The sequence below is a fragment of the Sus scrofa genome, chromosome 1 (assembly GCF_054392235.1).
Source record: "Sus scrofa isolate SSC_HxYL_T2T_F1_AM1 chromosome 1, Sscrofa_HxYL_maternal_Yorkshire_Landrace_v2.0, whole genome shotgun sequence".
Taxonomy (NCBI): domain Eukaryota; kingdom Metazoa; phylum Chordata; class Mammalia; order Artiodactyla; family Suidae; genus Sus; species Sus scrofa.
In genome coordinates, this window is record NC_139383.1 from 287677695 (window position 1) to 287703329 (window position 25635).

Below are 25635 nucleotides of genomic sequence, written 5' to 3' on the forward strand. Positions count from 1 at the left end.
AGAGCTGCTCAGGGACACCCCCACCCAAGAATCTTGCTTCCTGGGTCCCAAAGCGAGTCGAGCCTAGGAGGCTACGCTGCGTGCTGTCAGGAGCATTTTTGCTGCCTACGTGTGTGAGCGAATAAAACACTTCGACTTCAGGAGAAGGGGGAGCAGCATGCAGGTGACGGAGCCGCGTGCGTCTGTGTCCCCTTCACCCTTTCCCACGTCCACTTTAGGCGAATTGCTCCCCCAGCCACTCGCTCACCCCGAGGGCCCCTCTGAGGCATGGGGACACACGTTCTGGGGCCACTGTGGTGGTGGATTAGCACCTGTTCAAATGGGAACGAGCCAGCCCGCATGTTTTGACCTGCGCTTCCCAATCTCCACCCGAAGGATGCAGGCAGACGGGCGGGGGATGGGGGGGTGGCGGGAGGGACAGAGCCCACAGCCAGGCCATCTGTTCTCCCGACAGCTCGCTTACGGTGAGCCGCTCAATCAAATGCCACCTAGTGATGGATGACCTACTATGCGCCAGGCTCCTGGGCCCAGATGAACTCTGTCCCCAGACAGAAGGACGCTTTACTGGGTTTTGTTCTGTGGTTGTCAATAAAAGGCTGGCATTTCGAGCTCCTTGAGAAGCCTCCTTGGAGCACCCCAGCAGGTGCGGGAGAGGAGCTGATCTCCCGTCTTGGGGGCGGTGGGGCAGCCTGGGGCTGCCCGAGCGCCACCCCCCGACTCCCCCCACCCCAGCCCTGCCGTCCCTTGAGAGAACCACAAGGGAACCACGTGTGTGACGGCGTGAAAGGGGCCGGCAGCTCTGTGCCGGTGACCTTGCCCCCTCTGCTCTCACCCTCCCCAGTCCCACCAGCCCTGCCCCGGTGACCTTGAGACAGGCTCTCGGCTTTAGCCTGAGCTGCCAACTTTTTAAAACTAGGAGGCTGAAGCTTGCTGATGCTCGAAGATGTCTCCCCACGACAAACCCCCACCCGGGTCCTGTCCTCCTTTCCTGCCTCACGCGGCTCTCGGATGCCTGCTGGTCAGGCTTAGCTCGGTCAAACCCGGGCTGGCAAGGCCAAGTGCAAGCCTGGCCATTTGGCATCCAGGCGGGGAGACCTGAGGCTCTGCGGTAACTACTTCTTTAGGAGGCATGAGGGCTCTGGGATCCGAGTGGAGGGAGTTCGGAGCTCTGAGCTGCTTTGCAGAAGGGGTGCTGTTTCAGCTGGTCCATGGTTGCCCCTGGGTGAGCCGGAGAAGGAGGGCGGGACAGGACAGCTGAGCAGCAGGAGGGCTGCACACCGAGGTCGCAGCGCAAAGAAGGGCCCAGGACCTATGCTTTTGCATCCGGGTTCAGCAAACAAGTCTTGAAGGGCTGGTTTATCTCACTGGGCCCCTAACCCCAGGTGGAGCTGGGGCCTGACCCCAGGCTGGGCGGGGCCTAACCCGCGAGGTGGGGCCTGACCCCAGGCTGGGCGGGGCCATTCCTCACTTCTTGAGGATGCTGATGCTTGGGGTGGGGGTGGGGGGTGCCATCTGTAAATGACCAGAGGGCATCCCTGAGCGCCAGCTGTTACTGGGGCTGTCTTCAGGCTTTATGGAGTGACTGCTGCGTGCTTGTCCCGAGCTTGGTTGGCTGTTTGCAGGTCAGGGCACCTGAGAAGAGGTGTGAGTAGACTCTGGGATGGGGTGGGGGAGCCGTGATGGGTGCGGAGTCCAGTCAGGCAGGTGTCACAGAGGGGCTGACTCCGCGCCAGCATCCCCCTGAGACCCATCTCTTTAAATCTGTCTTCTCCCCCTCACATTCAGCGAGAGCAGAAGACCCCAACCCACTGCCCCGAACAGACTTAGCAGAAGACCCCAACCCACTGCCCCGAACAGACTTAGCAGAAGACCCCAACCCACTGCCCCGAACAGACTTAGCAGAAGACCCCAACCCACTGCCCCGAACAGACTTAGCAAGAAGAAAACCATCCATTCAGAGGGGAGCGTGAATTCTGTCACCTGCTTGAACCTAAACTTGGTCCCCACCATCTCAGTGACCCCCTGCCCATCACCCCAGGCCCTCGGCTCCCTGGCTCGTAGTCCCACCTCCGCCCTGGCCACTGGGGTGTTGGCGGTACCGGGATCCGGGGGCATTGGCAACACTGGGTCGTTTCCTAACCAGCTAGTTCAGAAGGCCTGCGTTTTATTCCGTCTTTGCACTGAGGTCGGCCCCACAAATTGCCGGACTGGGAGGAGTCTGCGTTTCTGGGTGGGAAGGCTCGGGACCCCAGGGTGCCGCGGCTGTGGTCCTCCGTGTGAGGCAGCTGCTTCGTCTCTGAAAGCAATTTGCTCCTCGTTCCACGGACCTCAGCCTCTCCCCAGTTAAAAGAGAGACAATTTTCTGCCTTGGGTTGTCTTTGTGACTGAAGTTATCAGGCCCTGTAATCGGTATTAACATCCCCGTGTAAAAAGGGATAACAAACTAATTACGGGCTAAGCCGAATTAGATGCATGGCAGCTGCGAGCTGGCCTGACGGGGACAGGAGCCAGTTTTCGGCGGGGACAGGTGCCCTGTGGACGCGCTTCTGGCTGGGACACTGCGAGCAGGTCATCCCCCCGGTGGCTGAGATTTGGGGGGGAGGGGACAGTGGAACCGGAAAGTACACATATCTCTTCATTTATCAGATTATTACACATAAGAAACTCGCCAGGAGCTTACAGCACCAGAGAGAAAACCCGTCCCAAGTTTAATATCTGTTGAGTGTCACGGCGTATCACACTCCCCATGTCACACTCCTCACCAGGAGCTTGATCTGGGTCCCTTGCACGCTGCCCAGCGACGGTGTGGTTGTCCTTGTGACCGCAAGGAGGAAACCAAGGTTGGAGGCAGGGCTGGTAACCTGCCCAGTGGCCCAGCCAGAAGGTGACAGACCCCAGATGCAGTCCCAGGTCTGTCTCGTTAAGGCGGAGAGAGAAAAATAAAAAGAGAGAGTGGCTTCATGTCCCCGAGAACCAGTAAGACAGGAGGTACCTGGTGTCCACACGGTGGCTCCAGGGCCTCAGGACACGGCCTCGAACGCCGGGTCTCTAACTGGGTGGCCCGAAACTCAATGCTTGGTGCTTGATGCTTGGCCTGCTCTGACCCTGGAGCTTGGCTCTTGGAAGGGGAGGAGCCTAGGGGGTGGGGTCTTCTCTCCAACCCAAAGGCGGGGTCCGCAGCAAGCCCTGCACCCCCGGATGCATCTCCCAGCAGGTGCGTGGCCATTGAGATGCAGGGAGCAAGAATAGGACGCCGGCCTTCTTAGCTGCTGTCACCTCTAAACCTCTGACCGTTTGCCCCAGACCCCCTAAGGTCCTGGTTACACTGTTACCTTGCGTGTCACATAATTACGGGGAGACAACGCCACCGCCGTGAGGAGGCTTCTCGTTGCCGACACGGCCTCCCTTGCTTGGGCACCCAGGTTAAGTCCCATGACCAGCGCCCAGGTGACAGTGGGCGACAGTGACTTCCTTACTCTTGAACAGGTTTAGAAGACGTGGACTCCCTGTCCACTCATCCTGGTCTTGGCAGGGGGCGATTGGCTGGGCACCGTTCCTGTGTCCAGTGCAGTGACATTAAGATCAGACAGCCAGTAAGAGGGTGGGTGCCTAGAAAGAGGCTGGATTGAGGGGTCCAGGGGAGAGAAGGGAGGGCGGGGGCCGAAGCCCGGGCTTTGTCCACCTTGATGCTGTCGCCTGGGGCCGTCCGCTTCCACGCGGTGGGGTAGGGAGTGCGCGAGACGCCCCAGGAGCTTAACCTCCTGGCACGGGGGCCCCCAGGCTGTCCCCAGGGCTCTCACCAGTGGAAAGAACGTCACTCCCACTTGCTTCGGGTGTCTGAGGGTCAGGGAAGAACAAAAGTGTGTTTATAAATACTATAAATAGCTCTACTATAGCCCAGGGTGCTGGTTGTAAATGGCAGCCTAGCATGACTCAAAGAAAAGAGCTCTCAGGATGCCGAACACTTCTGCTCTCAGATGGGTGGGTACCCTGCTCCCTCGCTCCCATCCGGGCAGCCCAGCCCCCGGATCTTGTCCTGTTCACTCTGCAGACTTGGACGTGGAGGCCTGTGGCCGCTGGGGAGAAGGCGGTTGAGTCACAGTGTCAGCAACTCGAGGGATTTCTCCCGGGACGACAGCAGCCCTTGGCGGAGGGGCCGAGGTGTCTGAGGCGGAGCCTGGGCTCTGCAGGCAGAGGGGCCTCAGCGTTGGAGGCGCTGGGAACGTCCTGAGGGCCCAGCGTGTCCCCAGGGGCGCGGCCGCGTGCGGAAGGCTCCCCGGTCTGGGGGCACCAAGTCCTCTGCCCTGAGCAAGTGCGACTTTCTGGGGTGTTTCCTGCCGGACCCCAGAGTTGACTCTTGGATGTTTTCAAAATGAGTCCCCTTACTTGGGAAGCAGGAAGCAGTCAAGTTCACCCGCTCAGCCCCGAGGGCCAGGTGCCGGCGGAATCCTCCTGTCCCGGGTTCTTCAAAGCCTTCCCCCTAGAAGGGGACCCCGTTTCTGTTGGGGCAACTACCCCCAAATGGGGCCTCCCTCCCACTGTCTGGATGTGACTGTCTGAGGCATACCAGAGACCCGAAGCCCCACGTCGGAGAGGGGGCTTGAACCTGAGGACAAGGCAGAGGGAAGGACGGCCCACTGTGGTCTCCCGAGGCCACGGGGAGAGAAAGTTCCAGAGAGCCGTGGCTCCTCCCGCGGCGCCCCGCCTGGACCACGTCTTCCCTGCTCCAAAGACATTCCTCTTCCAGGGGGACAGGAAGAGGGGTGGGGGGAGCAGAAGAGCCCCCCCCAGTCTCCTCCTCCCTCTCCCCACTTTCTCCCCCCCACGCTCATCCTTCTCTTTCCTCCCTCCTTCTTCTCTCCCCTCCATCCCTCCCTGCCCCCCCCATATATGCAAATAGCTCGAGGGGACTATGCATATTCTTAAACAGCAAAAGGGTATCTAAACCCTGTCCTTTGGGGACTGTCCCTAGGTCCAGGAGCCTGGGGGCTGGCCCTGGCCCCAGCAAGTCCCCGCCCTGTGGACCTGGTTCCTGTCCAGGCCAGGGGACGGGTGTGTCCCACAGCTGTGGTGGGGCTTCATTCAGTGACTCCCCAACCCCCCAGGGCGGTCCCTTAGCAGAACAACAGGGCTGCAGGCAGGAGGAGGCGTTCACGGTTATGTAACATCAGTGTTCACGTTGGGCGCCGTGGAACCCGGGCCGTGGAGGCTGGCATTCTTGTTTTCACGTGTGCTGGCAAATGTGCACAGAGCCCACCAAGGTCAAGGCTGGAAGGGGTTGGCGTGAGGACAGAACCCTGGCCCGTAGGGGCAGCTGAGCAGGCTCCGCCCAGAATCACTGGGCAGAGGGGAGCGCTCACAGCCCTCCCACGCTGAGCTGAGGGCTCCGGAATGCTCCAGCAGACACGTCCTGGCCACCGTGCCCTGTGGCATCGTGCAGTTGGCGGGCGCCTCTGGCCACACAGATCTTGCTATTTCTGCACCTCGAGAGATTTCTCCGTGGCTCCTGCTGGGGTTTGAGTGTTTGTGTCCCCTGAATGGTGTTGAAATCCTGCCCCCGTAGACGATGGTAGCAGGAGGTGGGGTCATTGGGATCGGTCTGGGTCCTGGTCCCTCATAATCAGGTTCCAGGGAGCCCCTCCCCTCTGGCGCTGGGGACACAGTGAGGAGGCCCCACCCAGAACCCGGGGGGCCTCACCAGGTCGCGACCACGCCGCCGGCGCGGCGTCCTGATCGCCATCGTCCGGCCCCCAGAACTGGGAACAATAAACACCCACTGTTCCTTAGGCCCCCACCCGTTCAGCGACCTCGGACCGAAACACCACGACCTCTGAAGGGCAGGGGGGTCCATGGCTTTGAGCCTGGCCCTGGGAACAGCTGGCCCACCCTGTGACCTTGGACAGATCTTGTCATCCTTCGAAGCCCAAGGTGCCTCCTCTATAAAGCGGAGCCCGCGTTAGCACCGCCGCAGGGCGTCTGTCAGGATCATGTGCGTGGCGTACTTAGTTTGAGGGTGTCCGGGGCGCGGTACCGGCTCCAGCAGTAGAACGATGGTTATTCAGAGTCGCAAAACGAAGGGAGCCCTTGCTGAAGCAAAAGCCGTGCAGAAACCGGGATTTCAGCTGCTTCTGAAGAACCCTTGGTTTGGTCGACGCCGTGGATCCTTTAATCCTGCATCCTTGACAAGGCACAGTTTGCTTTGGGAAATACTGTACAGCTTCTAAATCAAATTACACTTGCTTGGGGCTTCTAAATGCCTTAAAAGCAGTAGTTTCTTCCTACTGAGTCATAGATTCTGGACACTGCAGAGGATTTGGGTTTGAGATTAGATGAGCTGGAAGTGAGTTCCCTCGAACCTCTCAGCGGTCAGAGCAGCACAGGTGCGGGCTCCCAGCTGGGTGGGGAGCGGGTGCACCACACAGACCGGTCCTGTCCGCACGCGCTCTATCTGGGAGGAGGGGTGAGACCGTGCATTTATTCTATTCTCTATGGAGAACAGACAGGTAGCCAGATGACGACCAGGGTTTAAAGGCATCCGGGTGGGTGTGAATCAGCTCTTCTCCCATCCCTCCCAGTGCTTTGACCTCCTGGGGTCAGCTTCGTCCCCAGGGAGCTGTAGGAGTTCCAGGGTGCAGCCTACATTTGGCGAATGCCATGTCAGTTACCCAAAGCCGCATTTTAAAACGGCTGCTTCTCAGCCGCGTCTTAGGGGTTGCCACACGCCCTTTCTGGCGCCCCAGCAGGATTGCTAGCTCAGGAGAAATACGATAAGGGGGTTTCAAATCTCCAGGCTGCCTCTAATTGCCTGTCCCCTAGAGCGTGGAAGGCAGCCCCTCAAGCTGGGGATGGGGTGGAGGGGGGCGTCTAGCCTCTGCCAGGTCTTGGGAGCAGACTTGGGTTCATCGCTGCAAACGACCTGGTTCTCATTTCCTCTGGGGAGAAGCCCGGCTGGGTTGGCCCTCCTCTCTTTAGAGCAGCAGTTAGAAATCCCCAGGGACATGACAGCCGTGAAATCTCAAGTTCTTCAAGATCAGGAGAGGTTTTGTAAGTTCTCTGCATCTGCCCGTTTGGAGCGCACCTTCCTGGAAGGTATGGCTCTGGGTATTGGGAGCGGTTTGCACGGCCATCAGCACCTCCTCGGCATCACATCTGCGCCTCTGCATCCACAGCATCTTGGGCGTGGTCCTCAGCCAATCAGCTCTTAGGGGAGGTGACAGGGGTTGCTGGGAGCATTGAATCCCCGCTCTGCCAGGGGCTCACGCACCGGTCACTGGTGGCTCAGCTGAGGGTCTCCCCTGAGCCCCTTTGGTCTTCTGAAAAAGGGGGGTGACAGGGAGGATCCCCCTTATCTGCCACCACATCTGCTTCCACACTGAGTCACTGAGTCCTCACATGCCCCAGAAAGAACGGCTGCTCTTATGAAATGCATTTTACAGATGGGGAAACCGAGGCACAGGAGGGCTAATTGCCTCCGCCAGGACCTCACAACCAATAAGCGGCAGAAGCAGGGCTCAATCCCGGGCTGTCTGGCCCCAGAGTCTGCCCACGGAGTGACCACTCTGAGATGCCTTTCTTGGCAATGCATGTACTCAGTTGGTGGTAGCTAAGTTTTCGTTTGCACGGTGCCCGGGAATCTGCTCTATACAGTTGGTCCAACAAATAAGTGGTCAGTGTCCTTCTGCGGTGCGAAGCAGGTGTGAGTGATTTGGGTTGGCACAGCTTTCGGCCCTAAATCTGTGTTAGAGGGTCGTTGAAAGAGAAAGGAGGCGGAGCTGGGGTGACTGCCGCCCCAGCACCTGCACTCAGCGTGGACCCAGCAGAGCCTGCAGTACCCGCTCGCGCTGGGAGGTGGCGCGCTTCCCCAACCGTTGGAATTCGCTGCTTCCAGCCCAGCCGCTGCCCCAGATCCTGTGCATTAGCCAGGAAAACAAATCTGGGGGACCCTTCAGCTCAAAGGTCTCACCCCCAAGGCTCAGGCCAGGACCACCCTGGCCGTGATTGAGTCCCCTCTACAGAGGGACCCGAGCAGAGAGAGGAGCCCTGGAAGGTGCGGTCCAGCTTGACCGGAGGAAGGCTAGCTCCTTCGTGCTGACGTCCACCCTCAGTCCCCATCCGGGAAGGGAGATGAATTTTCTCCCAGGCAGAGAAGAGGGCAGTGAGTGAGGTGGGGGTTCTCTACTCCCCAAATGGCTGGGAAGGTTTAACGGGGGCCTGGAGGACGTGCATCTTCCATCTCCCGTGAGAAGAGCCTCCTGCACATTCTAAAACCCTATCAAGGGGTTTGACCCAGTCAGGCCTGCACTTCCAAGAGACTCACACGTGTCCTGGCGCTGATGCTGTCCAGGGCTGGGGGCTCGTGCCAGCCCGCGCTAGCTCTCTGCCTGGGCACCAGGAGCCCCCGCGGGAGCCGGAGGACACTCACCCCTGCTCCCCAGCCACAGACCCCAGGTCCCTGACCTGGGCCCCACCTGCACCACTCTTGTCCTGGGTGTGGCCGCTTTAGCAATCCTGCCGGCAGGTGGGAACCCCAAACCCAGACCCAGCTCCTGCACCACTCCAGCAGGTCTGCACCCAGGAGCCCGCACTGGGCAGTGCTTCCACTGCCAGCAAAGACCCAGGGGCTCCTGGCTGTCCCCGGCTCCCTGAAGGGCCTTTTCCCTCTCCCTGACCCCCTCCCGCAACCCTGGAGCTGGAGAGCCCCCCAGGGGCTGCTTTTGGAGCTGGGCTCCAGCTCGCCTTCCAGGCTGGGTTTCAGGGCGCTGCCCGGCTGTCAGGAGCGAGGAGCCACCGCAGGATAGGTCCTCAGCAGCCACGAAGCGAGCCCTGTGGGGTCTCAGAGGGGCGCCCGCCCTGGCTCGCTGGCGGCCTTGAGGGTGGGAGGGCAGCGGCCAGCTGGTGCGCTAAGGCCGCTGCCATCTGCGCGGGCGGATTTTGATGAGTTGAGGGGCGGTGGTCTGTCTTTCTTCCCGGGTCACCCCCTCCCAACTCCTCGGCGGCAGGGCTCTGCAGACGTCGCCGGCAGCAGCCAGGGGGCGGCGGGGAGCCGGAGTGGAGAGGAAAAATCCACCCATTTCCTGGGCAGATTGCGTCGGCCGCCGCCCGGCAGTGTCCCCGCCTCCCGGCCGCGGCCCCCGCGCGCGCAGCCAGCGCGGCGCTCAGAGCCGGAGCCGGAGCCGGAGCCGGCGGCCCTTCCCGGCGGCGGGCGGCAGCGGACGGGGGCCAGCGGCGGGGCGGCCACTCTCCCGGGCGCCCGGGGCGGCGCGACCATGGCCGGGACGCGCGGGGCGGCGGCGGCGGCGGGCGGGCGGCGGCGGGCCGAGGGGGCGCGGGGACACGGCCGGGCGCCCCTGCCCGCCGCGGTGCCCGCCGCCTGAAGGCTGCCCGGGGCGCGGAGCCGGCGCCGGCGCGGCGCGGGCGCAGGAGGCACTCGAGGCGCGATGTCGGTGCCGCTGCTCAAGATCGGGGTTGTGCTCAGCACCATGGCCATGATCACCAACTGGATGTCCCAGACGCTGCCCTCGCTGGTGGGCCTCAACACCACCAAGCTCTCGGCGGCCAGCGGCGGGACGCTGGACCGCAGCACCGGCGTAAGTGCGCCCGCCGCCCGCCCTGGCGGGGCCTCCTCCCCGCCCCCTCCCGGTCCCCAGCCCCGGGCGCGCGCCGCGCGGGGAGCAGGGCGCAGGGCAAGGGCACGCGCGGGGGGACCCGCGGTGGCTCCTGCGCGCTGCGGCGGCGACCCTGCTCCCTCCGGCCCCAGCGCCCTCCTCTCCTCGGGTCGAGGTCCCCTCCAGGCGATGCTTCCTGCCTCTGCCGGGTGCCCTGTCGGGGCCAGGGAGCCTGCCAGGGACGCCGAGGCTCGGAGTCCTCATTCAGCTAGCAAGCCCCCGTTGATGGGGTGAGGAAGCTGAGGCAGGGGTCTTGGGGACTTACCCAAGGTCACTCGGCAGGTAAGGGGTGGAGACGCCGTCCGCCCCAGTGTCGCTGGGTCCAGCCTGGGCTCGGAAGTGAGCCCGCCCTACTTTGCAAAAGGCGACTGGACCGGCAGGAGTGGGGCCCCGGCGCGCGGGAGCTCCTGCCCTCAAAGTCCCTGAGCGCCTTTCCCGCCCCATCCCCTTGCCGAGGGCCACCGGTCCGCGGCCCGCCAGGGTGCAGAGGCTCGGGCGGGGCCGGGGAGGCACAGCTGTGCAGCTCGCCCCTCACCTTCTGCGCCCCCTCCCACTCTATCCCCCTAATGCTTCTCCTCCCTCTCCAAGCCTTAGGGGAGGGGGCAAGAGCCAGGGCCTCCGCTGGGCTGCGCGGACCTAGGTGGAGGCTGGAGCCACCCCCCTCGGTGGCAGGGCGGGTGGGGGCGGAAGGGGCGAGCCCCAGGCGGGCTCCCTCTTGGCTAAAAGGAGAGGTGAAGGACACGCAGCTTCCCACTGGGTTTTGGCGGTCAAGGGCGCGGCGCTCCGGGAGGAGGCATCCTGGTGGCCCTTCCTGAGACCTTCATCCCTCCGGCACCTGCTCTTTCAAGAACTGCATGCAGCGTTTTCTTCCAAACGACTTTGTTTCTGCTCTGGGTCCTGAGCTCCTGGGGTTGGAAATGAATGAAATGAAATGCGTCTCCTATGGACTCCCTGCGCCTAACTTCTCCCCATCTCCACACTAAAAATAGCAGGGAGGTGACCTGAGGCCCCTGGGCAGGCTGCAGAGTCTGTGCTCAGGGAGTGTTTCGGGCCATCGTGTCTGCCGCGTGTACCTGGTGGTCCAGACCACCTGAGCTGGGCTGCAAGGTGACACCAGCCATATCCCCATGTCAGCAGCCATGCCCAGCTGAGGTTTCGTGATGGGCACACCTCAGGACTGAGGTTGGGTGTGACCCCTGCACACCTCAGGACTGAGTTACTGGTGGCATCCGCCAAATGGCTCGTGGGTGGCAGCCTGCGCGAGTTGGAAGCCTGGCGGCTTCTCGGGCAGCTTTCGCCAGGCTGCCAGCAGGCACATTGCCGGGGCTTGGGGTCGTTGCGGCTCTGGGCTAATAGGCTGCTGCTGGATGCCGGCTCTTGCCGCGGGTGCTTCATCTCCAGCTTCAGGGAGCGGCGGAGCGAGGCTGCGCGAGCCTCCCTGCTCGCCTTACGGGGCGGAGATCTGATTTCTAAATTACGTGCCCGCTGTGAGTCAACCAGCCACTTGTTTTCCTGCCCTGCTCCTCAGCCAGCTCGCAGCCTCTGGCCACCCCGCCCTTCCACCTAACGTAGCAATTGGGTCAGATGCCCAGACTCCAGGCATCGCTTAGATTTCAAAAAAAAAAAAAAAAAAAACAACCCTTGAATTAAAAACATTTTGGAAAGAGTCATGATGATTTGACTCCCCTCCAGCCCTGGGGATCCTGATGCGAGATGGCTGTGTTCCTCCCGCGTGGCCGATGCCTTTGGACTGATTCTTTCCGGGGGGGTTGGACGGGGACAGTCATCCCCAAGCTCTCTTGTGCCCTCACTTTCTCTCCCTCCCTCTCCCTCGCCCCATCTGCCCCTCTAGGTGCTGCCCACCAACCCTGAGGAGAGCTGGCAGGTGTACAGCTCTGCCCAGGACAGCGAGGGCAGGTGTATCTGCACGGTGGTCGCCCCCCAGCAGACCATGTGCTCACGGGATGCCCGCACGAAACAGCTGAGGCAGCTGCTGGAGAAGGTGAGTCTTTGCTGGCTGTATGTGCCTGTGTGTGCGTGCCCGTGTGTGCCCGTGCCAGCAGTGAGGCGTGGCTGGCCTGCAGGGCCCATCCTGGCTCCAGGGCCTCACTCTTCCCTGCCTGTCCCACTGGGAATATTTGTGAAGGAGGCTGGATGGAGCCCCCCGCGGGCTGCCCAGGAGGAGACCCCTTGGGCGTAGCCTGGGAGACGTGCAGGGCTCCCCCCCCCCATCTCCAGGTCCCACCCACAGTCTGTGGTTCCCGGGCTCAGAGCTGGAGCCCAGATGCCTGTGAGTGGAAGGACCTAGGGACAGCCAAGCCGGACGTCCATCCCGGTGGCTGCCTTCTAGGTGCAAAGCAGAGAAAATTGCCGCCTGTGTAAACACCTGGGAATAGCACGTGTGCTTTGCAGGTGCATTTTGAATCTGTTATTTCACTTGATTTTCACAAGATCCAGGTGAAGGTTTTAAGATGTTCACCCCATTTCAAAAAGTGGGAGTCTGGGCCCAGGGAGAGAGACCAGCTGGCCCCAGCCAGACAGCTGGGCGCGGGGCGTCAGCTCGCAAGCCCGGCCCGCCTTCCTCCTGGCTTGCCCCCTCCACCCCCGGGGAGGCTGGTGCTCCACGCCACAGCCAGCTGGCTTCCTGGAACATTCCACTAGGGAACCCTGAGTCTCAGATAACCTGAGAGCCAGCCGGGGGCCGGGGCCAGGGCAGGGGGGGGATTACTGAGGGGAGGAGAAGTGGGTGGTCCTTCTGCCCCCTCACCTCCCCCCCAGGGAGGGGCCGCTTATATCCAGATCCTCTGCATCCTGAGAGCCGGCGCCGCGCACACTCACCCCACACGAGTGCTCACGTGCACGCGTGCCCACAGACACCACACACACACCACCTGCAAACACACACACTCACAGCCACCCCCACACCCCACACGTACCACGCTGCATGCACACGCACCACGTATACACCACACACACACACAGCGCACACACACAGCACTCACATCGCACATACACCACCCACAAACACACATTTGCACACAGACACGTATTCCCACCGCACATGTATTGCACACACCGCACACATGTGCATACGCCACGCACACAACACACACAAATACTCATTACACAGACGCAGTCCCTACACCACACACACAGACAGATGCTCGTTGATACACACACAGGCACACAAATGCTCTGCCCTCTGGAAGCAGCTGGGCAGGGACTCTGGTTCCCTGGCAGGAGAAGGGCTTGGAGGAGCTTGAGCCTCCGGCTCCCCTCCGAGGGCCTGTGTGTTCTTTGTTCTCCGGCCTTCAGCCACCCCAGTAAATCCCTGGAAAAGAATTCAAGACAAATGCACGTAACGGGCTTCACCAACATTTATTAACACCAAATTAGACCAAAGCCTAATTGGGCCTTTAATTATTCATTATGGTAGAGGAGGGAGGCAGAGCGCAGAGGGGCCTCGGGCTGCTGGGGGGCCCCCCCTCGAGCCCTTGGGAGGAGGTGCTGGGAGGGTTCCAGAAGCTCTGGGAGCCCCCGGGAGCCCTCCTTCCTGCCTGTGCGTCACAGCCTTACTGCTTAAAAATTTAAAGCCCTATTTTACACCCTGCGGGCGCTGTGTTCTCAGAGCAGAAGCCCTTTGTTGTGGACCCGGCTGGCTCCCTGCGCCAGGAGGGGGCAGGGCTGTGTCCCTCCGTCCCCTCCCCCGCCCCGCCCCTCTCCCACCCCCTCTGTTCTTCAGGGGGTGCTGTCCGAGCACCGGGGGCCCGGCTGTGTGTGTTTCTCCAGCCTGGCGTAGTGTCGTTAAAACCCACCTGAGAAGCTTCCAGAGTCAGCCTTGGATCCCAAATCCGGCCGTGGGAGGAGCCTGGCACCAGTGTGTCCTGAGAGCTCCCCCCGCCACCCTCAGGTAGGGCTCAGGAACCAGAGTTGGCCAAAGGCAGGCAGGGGGCCTCGCGTTCTGTTCTTTGATGAAGCACACGGCCCAGCGTTTGAAAGTGTGGTGGCTGGCTGCTGTGTGACGGTGGCCAGATCACTGAACTTCTCTGAGCCGTGGTCTCCTGGTGTGTAAAATGGGACTGGAAATAGCATCCACCTCCCAGGGGTCGGTAAGGATCAAAGGAGATCGGAAGCATCCACCGGGGTTGTCATCCCAGGACCTGTTCTGGGGCCGACCTGACTGGACTGGTTCTATACAGTGGAGCCAGGAAGATCCAGGGCATCTCTTAGCAGCACCAGGCCCCAGAACTAGAGGCAGTGGCAGGCAGCACTGCCAACAGCCAGGCATTCAGAAATAAAGGGAGTTCCCATCGTGGCTCAGCAGTTAACGAACCCAACTAGGATCCATGAGGATGCGGGTTCGATCCCTGGCCTCGCTCAGTGGGTTAAGGATCCGGCGTTGCCTTGAGCTGTGGTGTAGGTCGCAGATGCAGCTCAGATCTGGCGTGGCTGTGGCTGTGGTGCCGACTGGCAGCTGCAGCTCCGATTGGACCCCTCGCCTGGGAACCTCCATGTGCTGCGGGTGCGGCCCTAAAAAGACAAAAGAAGAAAAAGAAAGAAAGGCTGGGGTCACCCCCTAGATCAAGCAGTCGAGCTGGGGTGCTTGCTGAGGACAAAAGGCGTAACTCATGGATCAGCTATGACCATATGACCAGTTGTGGAAATTGTTACCAGTTTCCTTTCTTAAAAAAACAACAAACGAGATAATGTGGGCTGAGCACAGTGCCTAGAACACAGATGGTCCGTAAACATCAGAGGTCAGAGGTTCCCTCCAGGCCAGGGTGTCTTCTGCAGGCTACTGACGCCCTCCCCCGCACCTGCGGCCACCTGGGTGGGGCCGGGGGCGGACCGTGTCTTTGGGGGCTGTGTGACCTTGGGCCCCTCCGTTGGCTTCTCAGGAACTCATGCTACAGGTGGGAAAATGGACGGGCTCAGAGGAAGGGCCTCTGGACCAGGACCTGAGAAGATGCTGAGAGTGGTTGCTGCCTGGGGCTGAACGAGCTGGTTTCTGATTGGCTGCAAAGGGGATGCAGGAAGGACTGTAGGAGCGGAGCGTATCGTGTTTCAAGGCAACTGAGTAGCTTGGCATCTTCAGCATTTGTTTTCTCCACTTCAAATTGAGTGAAAAATTTTTTTTTTTTTAATTTGGGAAAAGCACTCTTCCTCAGGCAGATGAACAGCCCAGAGTGCAGTGTGGGGCCCCCATCAGGGGAACGGGGCTGCAGCCTACGTGGCTTCAGCAGCTGCCGCTCAGCAAGTTTTGGTCTGCAGCCCTGTGGGTTTTGCTGCGACATCAGGAATCCCCTCAGGAGCGGGGAGGGGTCTTGACTGGAGCCGCCCTCGGGCCCCCTCCTCCCGCCAGCCAGCCACCTCCTCCCGCCAGCCAGCCATATGGCTACGCCAGGGCCTCCGCCTCCTCCATGGTCCAGCAAGTTGGCTGGGACAGGCGTGTGGGTTACCGCTGTGCAGGCGTGGTGCCCACCACGGGATGGTGTTTCCAAGTGGTACACGGCCACTTCCGGCTTGTCTCATCGATGGGAGGCCTCCCTGGAGGAGGTGGCATGTGGGCTGGGCCTGGCAGAATAAAGGAAACAGGACTTTGCTCTAAAGAAGTCTGCAGCTCCTGAGAGTGACAGAGACAAATATTTGAGGGGGAACAGGGAAACCTGAGGTAATAGAGTGAATAGAGTTGTTTCCCATGAAACACAGGAAAAGAAAAAGCTCAGAGAGCCGGAGTCACCCACGTCCTACTGCAGCTTACAAACCCGAATCTTTAAACGGACAGTGGAAGACTGTCCGTTTAAAGATTCGGGTTTGTGTGTGTGTGTTCCTTGCAAACAACAAGCCATGAAATCCCAGGCATTTTTAGGCGCCGAGATGAGCGGCATCAGGTTTTCTCCGTTGGGTCTCTCTCTCTTTTACTTTGTTTTACCTGCGGGGCGGAGCAGCCACCAGGAGAACGCAGACCACGCCATCACCGCGTCTCTCACAGCGTCTCTCACCGACCAGGCAAAGCTAAGCCTGTACCCAGACCATCTTGTTCCTAGAAGGGAGGGGATTTGCAAATTCAACAAAACAGCAGCAAACGAAGGTCTGCAGCTAAGGAGGCCCACCCCCCGCCCCCAGGAACTGGTTCGATTCTGACAAAATGAATGCAGGGACCCCAAGCCTCCTTCCGCCCCCATCCCCCACCGCAAAGGCATCTGCCCAGAAGCACAAGCCAGTTTCCCGAAAATAAAATGCGCTGGCAGGTGGCTGCACTGCAACCGCTTTTCCTTGAAGCGCTCTGGAACCCTGTTGAATATTAAAGTTTCATCTTGAGGCGAGACTCAATTCAGATCTGCCTGCAGAGATGTACAACAGCGATTCTTCATCTGCGGGGGTGATTGATTCCTGACTCCGCTCTGAACGGACCTGTTTGCAGCGTAGTCATCTACCGATGATGCTGGGGGGTGTGAGGGGTGGCGCACAAGATGCAGGCTCCAGGAGCCTGGTCCCGTGCTTGTGCCATCAGCCCTCTCTGCGGGACACCCAGTGAACTCGGGAGAGAGAAGCTGGCCCTGGGGGTGGGGCGCCCGGCAGTGCTGTTCGTCTTTGTTGGTATTATATGCCTGCCTGAGTGAGTTCAGCCTGCAGGATAAAGAGACCAGAAACAACCAACTGCCCCCCCACATCTCCCCAAACCATTGCCTGGAGCTCTGACCAGTGGGGCCGCAGAGGTCCCTGCCCCCCTGCCTGTAAGAACAGGTCCTGGAAGATGGCAGAGGACGTGTTGACCAAACCAGTATGCTCTGTTTGGGGCGTCCTCGGTCACAGCAATCCCTGATACCCTGGTGAACTAGGAAGTCACGCACGGGCCGCTTCTGTCTCCCAGTGGGCTGGCTGACGTTGGCGTCTCCTGTTAGGCGATAGATAAGGGCTTCCGGCACCTGCCGCAGCTCCTTCCCTGAACCTGTTGCATTTTTGGCAGGTGCAAAACATGTCCCAATCCATAGAGGTCCTGGACAGGCGGACCCAGAGAGACTTGCAGTACGTGGAGAAGATGGAGAACCAGATGAAAGGCCTGGAGTCCAAGTTCAAACAGGTGGAGGAGAGTCATAAGCAACACCTGGCCAGGCAGTTCAAGGTAGGTGTGCCCCTCCCCCTCCTCCTCCCCTCCCCCACTCCCTCCCTTCCCCTTCTTTGCCCTCCCGTCCCCCACCCTCTACCCTCCTCTTCCCCCTCCACCTCCTCCCCCTTTTCCTGCCCCCCCTCTTCTGAGACTGGGTGGGCCTCCCTTCCTGCTCACCCCTGTCCCTCCAGAACAGCAATTAGAGGCCTGGGAGGCGCCCAGCAAGGATCCCTCTTTACCTTGCAAATGGCACCTGTCCTGGGAAATTGAGAGGCCACCTGCCCTCGCCCTGGTTTGGCAAAATTCACCTTGAAAGGGGCAGAACTGAGGTGCAGTTTTCACACCTATTAGCTTCCAAGGCCAGGGTCCCAGGTCCCGACTTGTCCAGCCAAGTCACAGATTAGCTGGGGCCAGGGACGCGATTGGTTCTTGCCAATCCACAGCTGCAGGTGAATCACATTAGCCAAGGATTAGCTAAATTGATTAGAGCCATTTCTGAGCAGGGCTCACTCGGGGCTCTTCGTCACATCTGACCTGATTTATCTGTGACAGGTCACACTGTACACTGGTAGGCGAGCGAGAGAGAGACAGAGAGAGAGGGAGAGAGAGAGGGAGAGAGTGTGTTTCTTCCTTCCCAGTAAATTCCTTTCCTCCGTGTAACTCTGGACATGAAAGCCGGGGTTGGTTTGACCTGAAATTATGTATGCATATGTACAAATGTGTGTCTAAACACCTAGAGTTTACTTGGCTTCAACATGGTTAAACCGACAAATTATATGCACCTTAATTAAGGTATACATGCATGTTAATGAGAAATCTAGCCCAGATGCAAATGAATGGGTCATTTGCTGGCCGGAGGGGGAAACTGCTGATGCTGGCTTCCTGTCCTTTTATGCTAATGCCGTCCTTTCCTGCGCTCGCTCGCTCCTGCTGGTTCGCTTTTAAAAGCAATACACTACATAGACGAAATGGCAGGCTGATGAAGTTATAAATCTCTATGATAAGGAGAATAACAGCCCCTAGATCCTCTTGAGGAGAAATGAGCTGATGGCTCCTGGTGGACACAGGAGGACATGTGCGTGCTTGTGACATGTCATCATGAGTCATCCAGGAGAGAGATTTTGACCTGCCCGACCAGCAAGAGCCTGTGTCTCTCCTGGTGAGGCCAGCCCTTTTCTGGGCCAGAATCAGATTCCTCTCAAGCCCGGGGTGTCTTCCGCAGTCGAGGGCCAGCTCATCCCTGAGGGCCAGCTCATCCCTGCAGGCACTGTCGGCGCAGGCCTCTCTCCCAGTTCCATCTCTGTGCCACTGTGGCTCGGGGTCAGAGTAGCAGCCAGCCCTTGCCCACACTTTAACTGCATTGGGCCCTCCGGCAGAAATGGCTACGAGGGCAATAAATTGCCCTTAAAGCAATTCATTGGGACCAACTCTAGCCTCGACGTGCGATTTTTTTTTTCCAAGTGACTGTGGGACTATTTGTCTGTTAGTGGCTGTCTGTTCCAGGCAGGCTAGTGAGGTAGTCGTTCAACAGTTTTCATTTTCTTGCTTGCAGGGCTAACTTAAAAGAGAGTTTTTTCAATGCTGCAGTGACTGAAGAGGCAGCTCACTCCCATGTAAGCCTGACAGAGGCCAGAGAGCTATTTTGCACCTTGCATTTTTACTCTGATTTCCCAACACTTAGCACCATAGCCCCAAGGAACCTTGACCACACCCAGGACCTCTTTTGCATGCGACTGTAGATGCATTTCATGAATAAGTTGAACCCTTGTCAATGCATTTTTTGAAACAGAAAAACAAAGCAAACAAAAAAGAAACTTTGTGTCTGTGACTTAACGCATGTAACCGTAAGATGTTGCCTTCTAAACTGACAATAAAGACCTTTCCCAAATATGTTGGTGTTCTGGAGACTGTTTAATACGCTCTTTTAACTCCTTTGGACCAGAATCAATCCATCTCTAAATAAAGGGGGAGCGCACACACTTCCTCACCTAGGGAGAAGCCAGGCCAAGGCAGGGTGTTACGAGTTTTTGCACGCATCGCACTGAACCCAGCTTATTTTAACCTTGCAGGCGATAAAAGCGAAAATGGATGAACTTAGGCCTTTGATCCCTGTGTTGGAAGAGTACAAGGCCGATGCCAAATTGGTATTGCAGTTTAAGGAGGAGGCCCAGAATCTGACGTCAGTACTTAACGAGCTGCAAGAGGAGATTGGCGCCCATGACTACGACGAGCTTCAGAACAGAGTGTCCAATCTTGAAGAGAGGCTCCGTGCATGCATGCAAAAACTAGGTAGGCCCAGAACCCGGCGGGCGGGCGGGCGCTGCACCTCCCGCTCGCTCAGCGCGCACAGGCTTAGGGAGTGGTGCTGAAGTGGACAGCGCCCGCCTGGCTTCAGGGAGCCGAGCCGACGGCTGGACCAGGGCTCCTGGGTAGGACCATCTGGAGGGACAGCCCAGTGCAGGCAGCACCCGCCCTAGGGCCTTCCGGGACCCTGCGCAGAGGCCAGCTCTCCGCCCTCACTGAGCGGCACATCTGGAAGGGACTAGAACCACGTTAGACGTGACATGCCATCCTCAGAACGCGTGCGTGCGTGTGTGCCTGTGCCTGTGCGTGTGCGTGTGCGTGTGTGTTGGGGTGAGTTTTCAAGACACGTTTCACAGGGATGGAAACACACATCTCAGATCCCCGCCAGCTCGAGAGTAGGGGCCGAGGAAGCCCCCCGAGATACTGACTGGTGCAGAAAATCCAATCCCATTCACACAAATGAGGGGGCACCCCCCGGGCGCCTGGAAGGGGCGGGCCTGGGAGCCGGTTCCTTCTGAGTCTCATTGGTGCTTGACGCCCCTTCGCCTTCTCAAAGTGCTCATTAGTTGCTTTAACCAGTCTTCGCGTGTCAGCGTCGAGCCCACTTTTAAATGGTGCATTTTAAAACCCCGATTCCACATGTGGGTTTTCTTAGGAAAGATTTGCTGGCTCTTCTCATCAACACAAACGTGGTTGGTGTGCATAATTATACTTTTCCGAGTAACTGATTGGGTAGCGTTTGGGAGAATTCTGCTTTGAGGAAGAAGCTCCCCTTGGGTTTTATCTGATATTCGCACTAGATTCCCCTTTTATTCCCCCCCCCCACTCTCCCTCACTACGAATACCTTATTATAAACTTAAAACCTCCCCAAAGAACAAATACTTTTAAAGCTCCCCAGTGCTCTTGGGTGGAAGAGAGAGAACGTTCAAAGGGCGAGGAGGTCGAGCCAGCCAACCTTTTTGCTTGTCTAGGTTATTTTCGGGCTGTTCTAGGTGCCCTAGAAAATCCTCCCGACCCGGGAAAGGATGTGAGCTGTGTTGGGAGTAAGAATGACTCCGTGGTCACACGTACACTCAGGCCACGTCGCATGAGGGACCACCTGCTGTGGTTTTTCATGTGTGCTTCATGGCGCCCAGGTCCTGGTGTGTCCGGGGCTGGTGACCGGGGACGATCCCGGGAGGGCCTGGGCTGGCCGTCTCTACCAGCCCGTCCCATTTCGGCATTCCCGGGGTCGGCAGGGCTGTCGGAAGTGTTCCTGGGTCTTGGGCTTGTCGGTGGTGGTGGCGCTGTGCGATTACTTCCGTTGGGTGCTGTCTCTGGGTTTGGGTTTCCCATAAAGACCCCAAGCCCCCATCGCCTCTCTCCAGACCCTCCAAACACTCCCGCTGGAGGGCGCTCTCAGCCCCTGGAGCATTGGGAGGTGGGGGTTTTCTTCGTGCTTTATTTCCCCGCAACAGCGTTTTCCCCTCGCTGGTAGACAGACTGTGTAGACAGACCAGTGCGCAACCAAGCTGAAGCCTCCACATCTTCCAAGGAGCAGATCAAGGGGCAAAAATGGAAATTCAGAGTGAAGCCTCACAACCAATGAGAAGCTCAGGGCCTTTCCCAGAGGGTGCTGCCCCCACCCCAGGCAAGCCGCCTTCCCCTGCGAACTCAGCCTGTTTTAGCCGCTGGGTGAATTTCCCTTAAGGCGCACAGTCTGGGGCTTTCCGTGGTTACCCTCCGGCCACTGAAATAGTCGCCTTGGGAGTAAAGAGAGGATGAAGAGCCCCCGGGGCTCTGTTCTCCACCCTAGGGTCCTGTGTGGCCTCACCTCTCCGCAAAAGTCCTTCTTCAGAAAGACCTTGACCGGTAGGCGGGCCGCTGAGTCTGCGGGGGGTGGAGTTCCGGGTCTGTCTTTATCCTTGGTGATTTCAGCAAACCCCAAACTGAGAACCCCTGCCCGGGGCAGGCAGGATCCTAAAGCAGTAAGTGCCCCTCGGCAGCCAGGTGGCTCTCGCATGGCCTGACCGCTTGGCATTTCAGATGCCTCTTTGTCTGTAAGATGAAGTGTAGAGAAGTCCCCGTGCCCTGGGGTCACCGCCGGAGTCCTGGTCACCACGCGCATCGCGGGCTGCGCGCTGTGCCCCGCACAGAGCAGGCGGTGGTAGGACACGTAGGTCATTAGTCAATGGGCGATGGATGTGATTGGTAGAAAGAGGGACCGCTGGCTAGGTGGGTAGATAGGTAGGCAGGTCAGAAGACAGGTAGGTACACAGATTACAGGTGTAGGAGGGAAGGTAGGCAGGAAGAGAACAGCTGGATAGGGAGGCAGGTCAGTAGGTAGACAGCTGATAAGTCGATAGGTTGGCAGGCAGGTCCCAGTAGGCAGGTGGATGGCAGATAGTGGGTACATTTTGTTGCCGCTGCTTCTCCCTCTTCCTGGTTTTCACCCAAACTCCGTAACTTAAAGACCCAACTGCTATCCTGTGGCTGCTTAATTTAGTCATATTTTAGCCTTGCAAATAGGTACCATCTCAGCAGCCTGTTTCCTCGCCGGAGGTTGCCAAGGAGGGTGAAACAGGGAACCAGCTGCCGGCTCCGATGCTGTCCTGGGCAGATAGGACTTCTGAGATGCAGCGCGAGAGCCCGCAGCCCCTCCCTGCTGCCCCCGCCGCACCCCCAGGTCTGAAGTCTGACTGTAGGTCCCCGGTTTTGAGTGGGGAATCGGCTCTCCTTCCAGGTCCCCGAAGGCGCTTAATTAGGTCTCTCCTTCTCTTCGGATCCATGTGGTTGATGACTCCTGACCCCAGAACAAGGGCTGGAGGTTCCATTGGTTTGGGGTTTCCGTTGTTAAATCCCTCTCTCCGTGGGATTGTACGTTTTTCCTCATGGCCCAGCCAGAACTTGAGTTTGAAACTCTGATTCTAGAACAGGACGCTGGGCTCAGCATCTCTCCGGCACGCTATGGAAGGGAGGCAGGTGCTCAGCACTGGTTCCCCTGTGGCTCCTCTTGTTCCCAGGGGAGGCGGAGACGGAGCTGCCCAGGGACGCCGTGGCCCTGCGCTGGGACAGGGGACTTCGGTGGCACTCCACAGAGCGCCTGCGGAGTCAGAAGCCCCAGCAGCTAAACCAGCTGAAGCCAGAGACTTAGGATCCAATGCGGAATGCTGCTCGTAGCGAGTGCATCGTGCACCTGTTGGGGTGTTTTCCTGTCTGTGAGATGCGGGGGACTAGCTGACCTGGGGGCTTCCACTAGTTGGACCATCCTGGGACTCTGGTGCTGAAGGCCTCCTAGGGTCAAGGAGACAGAGAGGGGGCCCTTACCTCCTCCCCAGGGGCCTGAGGGAGCTGGGCAAGTGGCTGCCAAGAACGGTGGATAAATCATCCAATTTGCACTCAAGGTTGAGCATGAGGTTTGGGGAGCCTTGGTCCACAGGCTAGCCCACCAAGTCCCAGTGCTGCTCCAACAGTGGGGTCCGGCGGGCGGGCAGGGGTTCCCCCCTGAGTCCTTCCGGGCAGTGCTTGGAATTGCCTGTGGCAGAGGCCTCCCAGCGCCATCCCTGCCCTGGGGGTGGAGGAGAGCATCCAGGGGGGGGGCCCCTCCCGCTCTGGGCCTGCGAGCAGGGGAGGCTGCCCCCTCTGGTTATTTCATCTGCAGGGACGTTTGTCTGTTGACGCTCCCAGTTTTGCAAACTCTCTTTCCAGTCTTTGAGGGATAAAAGCTGGGAGATGGCCTCAGAGGCCTGGCGGTCCCGGGACCCGTCTGCTTTCTACGGGGCCCCCCGCCCCGTCCTCTGGTCTCCGGCCTGACTCCTTGCCCCACCCCCGGGCCTGTGTAGTCTCCGTTTGGGGCTCATTTGGGCTGCTGTTCAGAGAGGCCTCCTTCTAGGAGCGGCAAGAAGATGGAGTCACCTGCAGGGGCCCTGCTTTGTCCCAGCTCCCAGCTCGCAAGGTGGCCGGCCCCTCCTCCTGAGACCCATCCTGGGCTTTCAGGGCCCAGGGCCCTCCGCCCTCCGAGCTGGGAGCCCAGCCTCCTCTGAGATGCACCTGCTCACGGCCCCGAGCTCCACCCTCCCCTCCCTCCCTTTCCCAGGCTCACGAATCCTGAGCACTCGTGACGAGAGAGGGACACTTTCCTGAACTGATTGTGCCAAGACTCCGCCTCGCGGCTCTGCCTCGGGGCTTTTTTAGATCCTGTCAGTTCCTGAGGTCTTGGCAAAACCAGTCTGGACGGAGAACCAAAAATAGCTCCCTGACTCCAGCCCCAGTGGAGCGCCAAGTCCACAGCCACGAGTTTGAAGAGCGGGGCTCCGGGGCCAGCTGGACCCTCTCCTGCAGCCTCTAATCCAAGATTCTAAGGCTCCCCCAGGGGCTGGGGATGGGGGGGCTTGGACCCTCAGCCACAGTGAGCTCAGGGCATGGAGTTGGGAGACCTCCCCCCAGGGCGGAGCTGATGCCCCTGCAGACGCTGCCTCCCGCCCCCCCATAGGTGGGCTCCCGTTCACAGCAGCCGCAGGCGGCCAGCCGGACACAGGTACCATCCAAGGCAGCCGGGGGCCTGGACTTGGCCACGGTCTGTCTGGATCCCTGGCTGCCGGCCTCAGGGAGCAGTTCCTCTGATAGGTGTCCCACTGCTTTAACTCCCACAGCCACTGCTGAGGTGGGTGCCGTTATGCCGGGCATGGAAGCGGCCGCCCACCTGCACCCCCGTTCCCTCTCCTGGACGCCTAGAAGAACAGGGCTGACTGGGGTTTCTGGGACATGGATGGGTGTACCCCTCAGTTCCCGAGAGATGAGTCGGTCGTTCCTTTCAGACACCGCCCCAGGCTGAGACTTCGGGGTGGGGGGTGGGGTGGGGGTAACAGCGTCCTGCCCGGGAACACCCGGACCCCACATCCCTGCCCAGGGAGGCAGGGTGGGTGCCCCCAGAAGGAGCAGGCTCAGCAGAGGCATCCGTGTGGGTCCAGGCACAGGAGACAGGTGGGCGGGTGGAGCTGGGGAGGAGGGGGATGTCGGCATTTCTCAGGGGGCGGGCAGCCCAAGGGAAGGTGCAGACGGAAGAGCGAGCTGGGCCGTCCACCCGCCGTCTGCGTGCCTCCTGACTGTGACGTGGGGGACAGATGTCTGTTTCCTCTGGGGGAGGTCGTCCCAGGCAGAGAGGCCGCTGAAGCCTGGGACAGAGCCTCAGTGCGGGCGGGCACCTCCCAGGATGTGTGTCCACGACAGCGCAACAGCAAGTGTCCCCCCACCCCGGGGCCCCTGATCCATGACACCCTTGGGGCCATGGCACCTTGGGACTTCTTCCAGACAGGACCACGTCCCCAGCTAGCCTCTGCTAGCATCTCCCAGTCCCACCAGTGGGGGGTAGGGGTCTGCTCTCTCCAGGGGGGCAACTCAGAAAGCTCCCCTAGGTCACAGGAACAATGAGAGTGTGTGGGGGCAACCAGCCTAGTGCCCTGCCTCTCGCCCACCCACATTCCTCTAGACGGACCCCCCCCCCAGGGAACCCCACCCCGAGTCCTCAAGACCCTCGTGGGATGAGAACAGGGCTCTCGTGGACAAGCATGTTCTCGTGAGATTTCCAAGGACCCAGTGACTCCTGCCTTACTCCTGGTTGCTGCAGACGCTGCTAATGTCCAGCGCCCTCTGTCCTCCTGCAGATGGAGGGGTGGACGGGAGGGACAGCCCCTCTCTCCGCAGTGCCCACCGCCCACCTGCAGACGCACCTACCTGCCCTGCAGGCCATGGTTGCCAGGAAGCCTCGGGCCACGAGGGGACAGCATGTCAGCGGGAAAGCATAGCTTTCCTTCTCAAAGGGGAACAGGCAAAGTACAGACTGGGAAGGGGTGGGCAAGTAAAAATAGTTGTGTTTCCTTCTCCAATCTGGGCCAGAGGCAGCGGCCCAGGGAGCGGGGCCGCCGGGCCTTAGAGCAGGGCAGGGTGACTTGATGGGAACTTGGTTGTAAAGCCACCTTTCTTCTGCTCGCAGCCGGCGCCCAACCCTGCACCAAGCCTCGGATTGCCCAGATCCCAGCTCTTCTGGATGATACAGAGCCGAGGCGGCGCCCGGCTCCAGGCTGGGGTCGGGAGGGTCCCTCTCACAGGCTGGGCCGTGAGCCTGACAGATGCACCTGCCTGCTTCAAGTTCGGAGGGAGGGGGAGGCCCCAGACCCGGCCGCGGTGGGCGTGGCCCTCCCCGGGGCGGCTCCCTGTCCGGCCCACCTCGGAGGCTGGATTACCCTGGTTCACTGCAGTCCCCAGGCTGTCATGGGCCATCCTCTGAAAACGGCCGATCTCCGGACTCGGTGCTGACACCGTGGCCGTTTAGCGGGGCAGGCAGAGCTGGGAAGTGACACGCAGGCCTGGCCTGGAGGAGAGGGAGGGCGTTACAGAGGACACGGGTCCCGCATTCCTACGTCGAGGGGCGAATCGGCTCCTGTGGCCCAGGAGCGGATTTCCGCTTGGCACCGTGGCCACTGTGGGCTGTCGGGGCAGTGGGACAGGTGCCAGGCTGAGTCAGGAGGGCTGGGTTCCCGCTTCATCCAGGCTGAGTGGCCCCGAGCGCGTCCCCG

At 59.9% G+C, this 25635-nt stretch overlaps 1 protein-coding gene across 4 annotated transcripts in view; it reads left to right on the forward strand.

The window, feature by feature from the left end:
• Positions 1 to 25635, forward strand: part of OLFM1 (olfactomedin 1) — a 36885-nt gene that overhangs the window by 2445 nt on the left and 8805 nt on the right. For 2 of the 4 annotated variants that reach the window (XM_085019719.1, XM_085019720.1), the window contains exons 2-4: positions 11518 to 11667; positions 16636 to 16791; positions 18846 to 19065. In XM_085019719.1, coding sequence (XP_084875845.1) covers positions 11518 to 11667; positions 16636 to 16791; positions 18846 to 19065 — 526 coding nt within the window. Of the gene's footprint in view, positions 1 to 9282; positions 9588 to 11517; positions 11668 to 16635; positions 16792 to 18845; positions 21296 to 25635 lie in introns of those variants that run through there. The other 2 variants (XM_085019717.1, XM_085019724.1) reach the window with 2 other exon arrangements.